This window comes from Siphateles boraxobius, unplaced genomic scaffold, assembly GCF_051911475.1.
Source record: "Siphateles boraxobius isolate OS27281-9 unplaced genomic scaffold, OSU_SipBor_1 9, whole genome shotgun sequence".
NCBI lineage: Eukaryota > Metazoa > Chordata > Actinopteri > Cypriniformes > Leuciscidae > Siphateles > Siphateles boraxobius.
In genome coordinates, this window is record NW_027509219.1 from 15,260,183 (window position 1) to 15,272,716 (window position 12,534).

Sequence of the window (12,534 nt, forward strand, 5' to 3'; positions counted from 1 at the left end):
CAATAACAAATATTATTTATTTTACTGTATATGGCTTGTAAGTGTTGACAAAAAATAATGCAATGAAGCTAGAATAAAAGTTTTTAATAAAACAAATTGTATGATCTGTTTTTTTTTTCTTTTTACACATTGCATGTAGGTAACAAAATATTCAGGTGGCCATGAAAGTTTTGTAAAAAAAATCATAAATGCTGACGGTAGGCTGGCGGGAAAAGAGAACGATTTCTGAAGGATCATGTGATGTTACAAGTAATGCTGTTGACAATTCAGCTTTAACATAACAGAAATAAACTACATTTGAAAACATATATTAACATAAAACAGTTACTTTAAATTGTAATAATATTTCACCCTAAACTTCCTCCTGAGGTGACAGTGCTTGTTAGACCTAAGAAATAGAACTTATGAGACAAAAACACTGTTCGAATCTAATAAAAATGGAAATGGTGTCTAGTTGAATTTGTATTACTGAATCCTCACATTGCTTAATCAGAAGGAAAAAATATGTTTTTAAGACAAATGGTAAATTAAAATTCAAAAATGCATAACGTCAATACTAAAGAGTCAATTTTATTCAAAACTGAGATATACAGGGCATATTACAAACAGTATGACCTTCATTCAAAATGTAATGGATGCCAAAGACAATCAAAACGTCATTCAGATTTTACTTGTAAAGACAATCAACATGGGTATAAGGTTTAATGCATGTTAGGCCTACTGTTCACAGATGATCCTTCTCCACATTAAACCCTAATGAATGACTCTGTGTACCGTATAAAAGAAACACAGAAAACACAAGTAATGAGCTCATGAATATCGATCACATATCACCGTCCTCATAGTGAATAAGCAGTCAGCATTGAACACTGAATCTGTTCCCAGAGATGTCTGCAGGATTTGTAAATAAAAAATAGAAATATTTTGGTTATATTAGATCCATTCCGCAGATTTACCCCTGAAAATGAATCAGAGAAAATGCAGAAAAAGTCTAAAGATTGTCTAGACGTAGCAATTTATTTTCAAAACCTAAAGAGACACTCTTAGAAAAAATGATATGTACGAATATAGGACATACAAATATGTACAACTCACTTCTGTCATATCACAGTCGGATACAGTTATTAGACTTACATAAAAGGTTTTATTTGGCATACTCTTTATTTTTCAAAAGAAAACAGTGAAAATCCATTTGCATTGGAACAGAATAAATCAAGGAAACAGAATAAATCAAATAAAAACTTCACAGAAAGATTTCTCACATTATAAACATTTAAGAAAAACCTTTTTTTTTTTTTACTGGAATTTAAAAGCACTTCCTCTGTTAAACACTGCTATGGCCATTCGTGTGTGTATGCTTAGATCATACCGGTGCTATTTAATACTTCAGAAGCATGTGTAATGTGAAGATGTAAAAGTCCAGTCATATATGGTGTACTTTCAATCAATGGTTCCAGCATTTTCATATGAGAAAAACATTACATAAATGTGTTAAAGATACAAAAATAGTGAATGTCCCCTAATTGAGAGACACTGCATAAAAACAATTATTTTCAAATATTAAATAACAATCAGATAAGAAGTGCACTTGGTGTTAAAATGTTCATTTGGGAGAAACTGTCTTGATAAAATAAAAAACCTTAATGTACCAAGATCATGAAGACTCAGACATCCGCTAATAAACTACAAACAATAGCTGATTAAGCTATAACGTTGAGAAAAATAGCAGTTATGATACTGAATAAGATCATCTTTCAAGCAGTATCAAAGTCTTGTTGTGGAACATGCCGACGACAATAATTTAAAAGATATATGGTCACACGTTAAAAATACACTGACCTGTCTTGGTAATAAAACAATTACAGACACTGTATGGCTGTGTGTCACACACTGGCTTTAGGGCATTTAACATGAGTTCTGTATTATTTACATCACAAAAGTGGCCACTTTTATGAACTGATGCATACTGGTACATATCATGAAATGACAGAACTATGTGGGAATTTCCAAAAACAGGGTACAATTAGGTGTTCAGTTACTGTTTTAAAGCATAAGAGTCACAGTTCCCATGGTTTTTTTGTTCTACGAATTATTAAATAAACTATTATCTAAAATGAAATTAGCCTGACCCACCTCAGAGGTTTTAACCTTCTCAACAGTATCAAACTATTAAAATCATATAACAATATTCTATTAATTTGAGTAAACAACTGAATGTATTAATTTAATATTAATTTGCATTAACAATTAGTATATATTAACCAAATTTAATCATTCAATCAATCACCAAAACATTATATTTCTCTGTATCCCATAGTTTACATGCAACCCTGTTATCACATGATCTTTCCCTATTATAAAAAAAAGTAACATTCCTTAAAATTAGAAAAACAGAAGACATGAAGAAAACATATAAGCTCAGTCCATTTTCTTCATGGGTTTATAGTGTTTACTGTATTTGTCAATGTCAACTATTCAACCCTATTACCAAAGTTATTGTCAGAACAATATTTTTTACTTAGATTTATTGGAAATTTTATTTCATTAATAACTACAAAACAACATTTGGTCTCAAACTAACTAGCTCCAAATGCCTGATAGCTTAATTTACCCCCCCCCCCCCACACACACACAGTATATATAAATCTAGTCATTTAATGTTGGTGATCATTGCTAGTCTTGGTAACAGGGTTGCAAAAACTGCAAACTTCACATACAAATATTCATTATATGTTTGCTCTGATAAAAAAATGAATAGCCTAATTTTCTAGTCTCCATTCAAAACCTTTTTGGTTAAAAAAGTGCCATTTACAATACTAGATAAAAATGGGAAAACCGTCCCAATGATCAGGAAAAACTCACCAGTATTGTATTTCTATTTCAGGTCTAATTACAGTTTATTTTTTAAAATTGCTTAGATACTAAAAGTGGTACTTGAGGCCCACTCAGTGAAACCATTCATTTGTGTACCGAATCTTCAGACCAAGTCTACAAAACTAAAAGCACATTACGTGCTCTAAACTCAGTTTGCTATTGTAAAACAATCATTTTGCAAAACTCTAAACACAGTTCTCTACATTACACACATCATTCAAAACTAACATCTCTTTTGTTTTATTTAGAAAACCCTGCCATATTCATTTGCTGTGTACCTACACCCAATGATCATGTGTGAAAACACGTATACATTGATCACTTAGAAATTAAAACTCAGTTTGGAAAGAAAGAAATGATTTTTGCCCCCTTGCATTTCTTTTTATAGTGTAAATATGTATATATGTATATTTATGCATATACATACATACATACCAACACACATACGCACACAAAGCGCTTTAGACATAGTTGACTTTCTGACTTGTATGCATATTAAGTGTGTGTATATATATACATATATATATGCATACAAGCTACAATATATCTAGATTGTTTCACTGCATCTTCACATTAATTAACAAATTCTGCTGTAAATCAGTTCAAGCTAATAGTGTAATTATTCAGCTTATGTCACTTCAGTATTGATTCAGTTCAGTTCCATAACTGTCAAATGAATCAGTTGCGCATACATACTGTACATACTGTATAGTGTATTTGTCCATATGTACATGCGAGTGCTATGTGCACTCCTCTGCACTCTGAACAAGCAAAAGGCACAAGAGAGTAGTGTTTTACATTTTTCACATCTGTGTGTAGTTTGGCGTGTATGTGGCTAATCATTTTATTTTTGTGTATTGTTTCTTGACAAAAATAGCATTTTTAGAAGAGTTAATATAGTTTTGAATGAAGTGTTTGCTTTTGCAAGATATGTGTGAAGTTTTGCATTTTGTGTGTAGAGTTTTGAGAAATGGAGCCATAGTTTCAAAAAAAACATAAGCATTTTTGAAAAACTGTAAAAGAAAAAGCAGGAACTTTAGTGACAGATGGACAGGAATGAATAGAAGCTGCTACGTACTTCACTCAGGAGGACTGTTGCAAAGAATCTTTCTTGCTAAAGTTGAGACACTCCAGACCTGTACATGATTCCTCTCTTTGAAGGACGGCCAGACAGTGGTCCAAGTGTAGCATAGATCTAGTGTATTATCCAAACAAGCAGAGCAAGCAGGAGAGTCTCCTGTCTGTGAGAATTAGTATATTTTCATGAGTCCTCAGCAGGCCACATTATTAGCAAACGCTCCTTCATCCCAACAACAGGTCTTGTGTCTTCATCCAATGTTTGTAATAGAGAGATCATCAGCAGGAGCAAATGACATCAGAGAACTTTGTGTTGTGAGTTAACTATTCTACAATTAGCTGCAAGTGTTTGTAGCCATTTCACCATTGAAGTCATTTTAAAATGCGATATAGATCGGCACATCTTCGACAGGAATTGCTACGCTGTTGTCCTCATCAGAAGCCATTATACTGCTGACAAATCTATGCGGTTGGCTGAGTTGGTGCTTTTGTCCCACGTGTTCATCTTCGTGGGAGTCACACCTCCCTTGTTCCCGTTCATCTGCGAAAGAAAACCAGATTAATACATGTTTTTTTTATAATACCATTGTGAGGAAGAACTGAGCTTAATTGTACTAAATACGCACCTGCAGTGTACTTCAAATCTTAAAAGTATATTTAAAAAAACATATATTTCCAGATAATATAATATTAACAAAAAAACAGGCCACTTGAGTGTGCACTTTAACGGTTTGGTCATGGCACATTTTAAAGTGCACTTTGTAATAATGTCAAATGAAACGTTTTACTTTAAAGTATATTTTAAATCATTGTTTTAACAATCTTTGGTCGTGCTTTAAAGAAGTGCGCTTATTTTGATGTGTTGGCTTATTAAACATACTAAAGCACATGCAAAGTACTTGATTATAATTTTATTTTAATAACATATTTCTATACATGGCATACAAGTTTCAATAGGAATTACATAAAAGTATATTTTAGTTTACCAAAAATGCTTGTCGTTACATTGAGCAGTACACTTTTACCATATTTCAAATAGAAGTAATTATAAAAATGTACTTGAACTGAAGTGGGCGAAAAAGCACTGTTAAGTTCTACTAACTGCATTTCATATATTTAAACTATAACTCATTTTCATTTAATTGTAAACATGGCGAAAACATTTAATGAAGTATATTCTTTTAAAGTATATTATTTCCATAATAAGTGCTCTTTATGTTGAAGCATGTTAAAGTGTACTTATTTTTCACAAGGGTAAGTCTAAAATCACTGGTCATGAACAATACAAAAGTAAAAATGAAAAGACCTGGAATTACTCACGATGTCTGAGTTGAAAGGTTTGACGTTGATGTTGCGGATTGAGCTGCTGGTTAAAGTCCACACTTTGGTTTTGTGTTTGAAAGCAGCCCTGACCTGTTGAGCAGTAATAAGACATGAAATCTGTTAACAAACACAATGCTTGACACTTGGTTTATATATCAAAAAGAGATTGTGATTTAGTTTAAAAGGGTCTCTAAAGAAAGACCAATTCACACTGCGCCGACAGACGGCAACAGATACCGGGTTTTGTCGGATCAGTTTTGGCATCTGTTAGAGCTTGTTTTCGCCGAATGAACATGCTAAATCGGCACTTATCGGGTCGTAGAACCGACGTACTGTAATCTGGTGATCGTCTGCGGTGGTCGGCATCTGTCGGTGCAGTGCGAATTGGCCTTAAAATGTGCATTCACATAATGGAGTATCAAATCATCACCACTAGATGGCGATCACACTTCAACTCCATACAACAAACTCCATCATTTACACCAGCTCGCTGCGGGAACGTCAGGTATTTTCCCCTGACATAAGGCACAGACGTCAGACACAGCTGCACAAACACGCTCTTACCTCAGAGTTTAACAGACAGTGAAACAGGAATATGAAGAACCCCTTTGAGAAAAAAAAGGAAAACAACAGATAACACTAAATATTGTGAAAGCGCTCCAATTCACATCTGCAAAAGTTCTTACAAGTCAGTCCAGGTCCAAAGTCATTTCAAACATTATTATGTCTCATATTTTTTTGAAGCTGACATTGTTTGGCGAACACGCTGTTGACTTTGGAGGCTGTTATCGAAGTAAAAATCAATCAGTTTGAGTAAGACCTGTGGTCTTTAGTGCAGCGCTGTTGTGTTACACAGTAGTGAATTCTGACCTGTAGTGAGTTAAAAACTGCAAACATGTACTGGAAAAGCAGGGAGTGGTCGTTCACCGCCAGAACCCCGAAGATCCATGATATGCCCAGGATGGGCAAGAGTACCGCCACTGCTTTGGTCGTCAGCCTAGAAAGAAAGACACACACATATGAAAAAAGCAAATGCAAGATAGCCGATATTACATTCATGATAGCAGATAAACTCACTTCACAGAGTTGGAATCTCTGTGAACCTTATAGTTCTCTGCACTGATTCTGGATATGATTCGTGTCACAGCTACCAAAATGCCAATGTTCACCTGGATGGCAGAGATTACAACATTACAAATGTTCCTTTCATGCTCACCTAGCGTAGTGCATTTAACACACTTCATTAACAGCTGCTTACCATTATAACAAACAGAGCAGGGGCTACAAAAGCCCAAATCGCTCCGTTATTCAGAGACAGCCAGCAACTATGGAGAAAGACGAAACAAAATGGACAAATTATATCAAACAAGTCATCTTTTCACTTCAAACTGGACATCTGTTAACCATGTCATGACCCACAGTGTTATTATGGTAACTTACTTGCCAACCTCTCCATAGCTGTTGAGTGACAAGGTCATAGACACCACACAAATGACCACAGGGCATCCTGAGTGAAAACATGAACCATTTTAGAGGGAAATTTCAGGAGTAAATAATTTCAAGCAGTGCCCTGACATGTTATACTTCATCTAAAAGTACTTTAAACAACATTTTTCCAATCCATGTATAATTATTCACACGGTCACACGCCTTAATAAACTCCTAATTACGGTAGCTGTTAAGTTTAGGTATTGTGTAGGATTAAGGGATGTAGAATATGGTCATGCAGAATAAGGCATTAATATGTGATTTATAAGTACTAATAAACAGCCAATATCCTAGTAATATGCATGCTAAGAAGCAACTAGTTAATAGTGAGAAGTGGACCCTAAATGAAAGTGTTACCATTCACACTTTTAATAACTCATTTGTCACACTGCATGATGTTTTTAATGATCTGCAAAAAGCTAAAAGGAGGATAAAAGTGGAGAGAAACACCTGAAAGGTTACTGGAGCTAAAAATACCTTGTTGTAAAACTCAGCATAGAAGTTTTCAGATTATGTCGTAGGAACTAAAATAAGAACTGTTGGACTGTGGCCGGTTGTTTCGTGCCACAATAAATAAAGAGCAGTGTAGCTGTGCCAAAGGCTTTTAGAAAGGGAGTAGACTTCAGTCTAAAGTAATGACTTAAGTCTAACAAATCCTGTTTTCTTCATCCACATTAAGCCAGTCACATGTATCACCAGGGATACAAATAAACATGCCTATTTATTCAACACTTTTTCATATGTAATAATGAAAAACGCCTTCAGTTATCATGGTGCCAACTTTGACTTTTGCTCTGGCAATGTCATTTTATGTATATATATATATAAAAAAGAAGCAGAGGATTATAAATTGTTCTCAAAAGAGCGAGTGAGAAAATAAGATAAAACAGATGTTGTCTATTAGCACACCAGCACATTTGAGCACAGCTTGATAAATAACAGTGACGACATCATTAGCGATGACCCACTGAAGACTCGGCTAAGATTTAATGTCCTTTTATCTACTGACACCTCAGACGGACTGTAACACACAAATGTCTTCTTTTAATCTCTTTTTTAACAACACCGCCAAATCAGTCATGGTTGAGGGAGGAGGCTGATCTCTCTCAGTGCTAATGCCTGCCGTGGGACAACCTCATTTGACATTTGGGTTTGTGTATTACACTGAAACGGGTCGTTTAAGGCAAATGAAATAGATCTGATGTTTTTCTTTCTGTAAGTTCGATTAAGCATGTCTGTGTAATGAAGTGTGTAGTTTATATGAATGAGATGAATTCACTGAACAGCACCACTGTATCTGTGGCAGTTTTAGTTCAAAATCTGGTGTCTTATTCACAAATAACCCATAATATAGTTTATTTATGTGCTAAAGTCAGTATGTCTTTTAACCAGTGACTAACTGTTTATGTAAAGCATGCGCAGCTAGTTCCTCAAAAAATAGCAAGTTTGCCGTTCTCAAAACCAGCTCAAACAGGCTAGATAACAGACTACAGACCTCTCATTACCCAGTGGTACATACGCTTATGTGCATTTTTATAAAGAGAAACTTCGCAACTCATACTATAACTCTTTTACTGTATATGATGACATATCATTTATCTTAATTAATCTTTACCAGAGTATGTGATTTTAGTGTGGCTCCAGTTTCTAAATTTCTTTGTAAATATTGAACATTATCAAATGTTAGTGGTGAATCATGATTTGTTCATGAAAAAGTTTGTACGCAGATGCACAAATACTTGAGTATGCACAGTTAGTGAATGGGGCCAAGTGTCTTTTCAGCTCAAATGCCTCATTTATATGTAAATTCTGCTCACTACAGATGTGTCTAATTCGTAAAACTCAGCTGTACCTGCCTGGTGCGATTACAACTACTCTTTTGCGTCCACAGAAAGCAGGTGGTCAATGGAATTCCTCTTAAAAGATACATTGTGTATAGTTTCTAGTTATGACAGTAATTCATCAAACGATTATCATATGATTGAGAAGAGTGTTTAAACGTGATCAATTCAAATGTGTTGTAGAGGCATTTTCAGCACTTTTAAGAGGCGATTCTGGATTACAGTGTAATATACTGTAGTGTGCCAATTATTTTTGTGATCTGCTGCAGTCTCCACCTAAATGAATAAATGTAAATGTAAGACGTTGTACTCACCCCATCCGATGGCATAGTAATAAAAGTGTTTGCTGACCTCCGAGCTGAACACCTTGATCACCATGCTGTAGAGATGCAGGCCTTCCACCAGCATCCAGGCGAACGCACAGAGGAAGAAGAAATGCAGCAACACGGCCATGATCTTACATGGGAGCTGGGATGGCAGAGGACAGTATCATTCACTATGGCCTTTAGGATCAAGACAAGTGTCTAGACCAAATGCACTGCACAGAAAACTGTAAATCATAGCTAATGTAATAGATGTTGTTAAAATAAACACGTGGGCGACTGCATCATTGAGCTAAGCGGGTGTTCAGCCGGGTCCTCAGACAGAGGAAGCACAATCAAATTGAATAAGTATCAAATGAATCTGTCCGTAATGCCAGAGGCATGTTAGGAGATTAGTGCAGCAGTCATCGGCTCTTTCCACCTTATTGGATTCGTTTATGTAATGACAACATGTTTCTGATAATGAAACGATAATCACCATAGACAACAAACACAATTAAACATAATCACATCTTGTAAAAAATATATCGATGTCATTTGAACATTTCATAAGCATCTTTAACAATATATAGTGTGGTAGATTATTATTCTTTGCAAACTCCCAATTTTGTTTTAGTTATTGTCTTTGCTACTGTAGTGCAGAATTGTGGCATACAGCAGGGTGTGGTGCAGGATGACTTCAAATATTTAAATAAATATATTATTAAAATAATTAAACTCTAATCTAAATAATCTGTCACAAAATAACTATTGTTTTTAATTATACTACGGGGCAGTTGAATGCTTGAATCTGATTGGTTGATGAACGTTCTAAAGTGTTCTAAATATTATTTTTAGGCAAACGCACGGCTAAAGTATTTCCAGGCAGGTTTTGACAGCATTACAATTCCATATCACCTCGCCAAATGATTTCAGCTATTTTAAAAGTCCTTACAGACTACAGGAATAATTGAGTCTGGCCATTGGATTATTGAAGAATAATGCACTCCGCTTCGCGTCGTGGCCACATTACCACCTCGGGAGTGTATTATTTTTCTAATAATTCAACGGCCTGTCGTCAATTATTCCATACTTAAAGAACATACTGTTCTTGAATCTTCTTGAATCACAAAATGAATAATGGTTAGGTTGATCTAATATATCAATACTACCAGTATCTTATAACTGTCAGAAAACAAGCAAATTTGTCATAATTACAGCAGAAATACCAGTATAATGTGGATCTTCAAGTCAAAAAAGGCTGAGAAGCACTGCTTTAAGATGAGTATGCTAGATGGACTCACCGTGCCGGGACTGAAGCGGAAACTGATGAGCAGGAGGACCTGAGCGACTAAAATGGCAAATGCCAAGTTGGCATGAATATGGTAACGCTGGTTACGGATGGTGCTAACAGACCTGTATGCAGAAAAAGTTATGAATTTTAAATAGTGATGGTGGAGAAACACTAAAGGCTTTTAGTATTAAATTCAATGAAATTACAAGTTATTAAAAAATCAAAAAAGTTTTATCATGTAGTAGATACTTTTTTTTATATTCACCGGTAAACAGAAGATTATAATCATGCATGTTCAAAAAGCAATATGGGTTACTTACGACAACACCGCAAAGGTCACCAGTGTAATTGCCAGGCAGAAAATAGAGATAGAGCAGCCGATGTAACTAATAGCGGAGAGCGCCACCTGGTGGGCTTTTGAGAGCTGTGGTGGAAACAAATGTGAGATTGACAATGAGATTGATGAATTTGTCTGGAAATCTGAAACTGAAAAAAACACAGAATCAAAGGGGGTTAAATGAGTTGAAAACCCCAGATGTTACTGCACATAAGAGACACTGAATACCACAGCAACAATCCACTGATTGAAAAGTCAAAGGTTACCAATGACCAGCTGTACTTGGATTGACGTGTGCATAATATTCAATGACTTGAAAGTTTCAACATCACTTCATCAGAACAAACAAGCATGAGTCTGACATAAATCCAATCAATCAAATTATTTCTTTGGAGCAAAATGTTTTTGTTAGAGAGCACTAACTATTTACAGACAAGGTAGACCAACGGTTGAGAAAAGATGAACAGTAACAGTCTTGCTTAATCAAATATACATATATAAGTATATATAACTTGTAATACACTACCGTTCAAAAGTTTTGGGTCAGGAATATTTCTCTTAAAATTAATCCTTTTATGCAAGGATGCATTAAATTGACCAAAAGTGACAGTAAATACATTTATAATGCTTATTTAACAAACTTCAAATAAATGCTGTTCTTCTGAAATGTATAATCTTCAAAGAATCCTGAAACAAATGTATCATGATTTCCACAAAGATATTTATGAGCACAGCTTTTTGAACATTAGTATTAATAAGAAAAACACCAAATCAGCATTTGGTTTATGAAAGACCATGTGGCAAAAGAAAACAGTTACTTTAAATTGTAATAATATCTCACAATATTACTGTTATTTAGTTACTGTATACTGAATTTTTGATCAAATAAATGCAGCGTTGCCAAGTACAAGAGACTTCTTTCAAAAACATTACTGATCCCCCAAGAATGTGTACGTCATGGTTTGATTTACTAGAAAATATCACTACTAAAACTAAGACTACTGCATTTTTCAAAACTAATGGTTTATTCTGTACTTCCACAACTGAAGATGTCATATGAACTGCTTTAAACCTTGTTTGCTGGCATCACGTCTTGGTACGCACTTTCAAGCAACTGACTGGAAACAGAAGGTTCATAAATGTTTAAAAACTACAAAACAGAACTTGAAATTGCGCATCACAATTTAAATAAATAGAGTGTGTAAAATGGTTATAAAAACAAATTTGCCACTGTTTTTTAGTGCAAAAACCCTTAACTAACAGATTTTCATGATACGGCCCCTTATAACTGTTGTTAAAGAGTGCATAGATTTATTCCCGAACATCGGACAGGATATAGACTTGCATTGTTACAGTTTCTCTGACCCAGTGCCAGTAATTGGTGCTTCTGCACATCGGGCCTATTGGCAGTTGTTTTCCCCCATAATTCTATTTCCGTGCGTGGGTTCGATCGTACATTAACTCCGCTTCCTGCCTTGTGATTATCTCAGGCCCAGAATATCGAGGATCTGCAGAGCGGTGGAGAAAGCACGATTTCCTAGGCTTGAAGTACTGAGGTGAGCCGCTAATTGAAGCCCCGGCAGAGGCGGCCATTAGCATCAAAGCTCCAGAGGAGATGATTACATGACTGAGCAAGGACAGATTTTCTCAACAAACACATGCAGATGATAGAGGCAGAGGAGCCAAGATGCACCTGGTTGCCTCGGTTTGGCTCACGCACCATCGGAGAACGAACCTCGAAACGGCAATCAGCCTTCGTGTGAAGCAATATGTCTCTTATCTTCACAAACATGTCCCTACTTAGTGAGTACATCTTGCTGACAGCATCTTTAGCCTGACTTAAATTCGCTCTTTAGTTCTCTTTAAATAAATCAACAGGACAAGGGTTACCAAAATATCAAGCTGTGCCTGTCGTTCTGTATTTCAAAGGCAGATGCTTACAAGCTTTCTCTGACAGATGACAATCCATTTGTCCGCCCAAACTCGGCCCACAGTCCT

The 12,534-nt window shown here is 35.4% G+C and overlaps 1 protein-coding gene across 3 annotated transcripts in view; it reads right to left on the bottom strand.

Moving 5' to 3' along the window:
* Nucleotides 1-550: 550 nt before the first annotated feature.
* The window catches only part of adgrd1 (adhesion G protein-coupled receptor D1), a 48,432-nt gene continuing 36,448 nt past the window's right edge, over nucleotides 551-12,534 (bottom strand). For all 3 annotated transcript variants that reach the window (XM_077222657.1, XM_077222658.1, XM_077222656.1), the window contains 10 exons: nucleotides 10,520-10,623; nucleotides 10,210-10,321; nucleotides 8,918-9,071; nucleotides 6,715-6,781; nucleotides 6,533-6,599; nucleotides 6,352-6,443; nucleotides 6,145-6,271; nucleotides 5,839-5,880; nucleotides 5,272-5,364; nucleotides 551-4,492 (listed from right to left, as the gene is read on the bottom strand). In XM_077222657.1, the coding sequence (XP_077078772.1) occupies nucleotides 4,397-4,492; nucleotides 5,272-5,364; nucleotides 5,839-5,880; nucleotides 6,145-6,271; nucleotides 6,352-6,443; nucleotides 6,533-6,599; nucleotides 6,715-6,781; nucleotides 8,918-9,071; nucleotides 10,210-10,321; nucleotides 10,520-10,623 (954 nt within the window). In that variant the 3' untranslated portion in view covers nucleotides 551-4,396. The remainder of the gene's footprint in view (nucleotides 4,493-5,271; nucleotides 5,365-5,838; nucleotides 5,881-6,144; nucleotides 6,272-6,351; nucleotides 6,444-6,532; nucleotides 6,600-6,714; nucleotides 6,782-8,917; nucleotides 9,072-10,209; nucleotides 10,322-10,519; nucleotides 10,624-12,534) is intronic.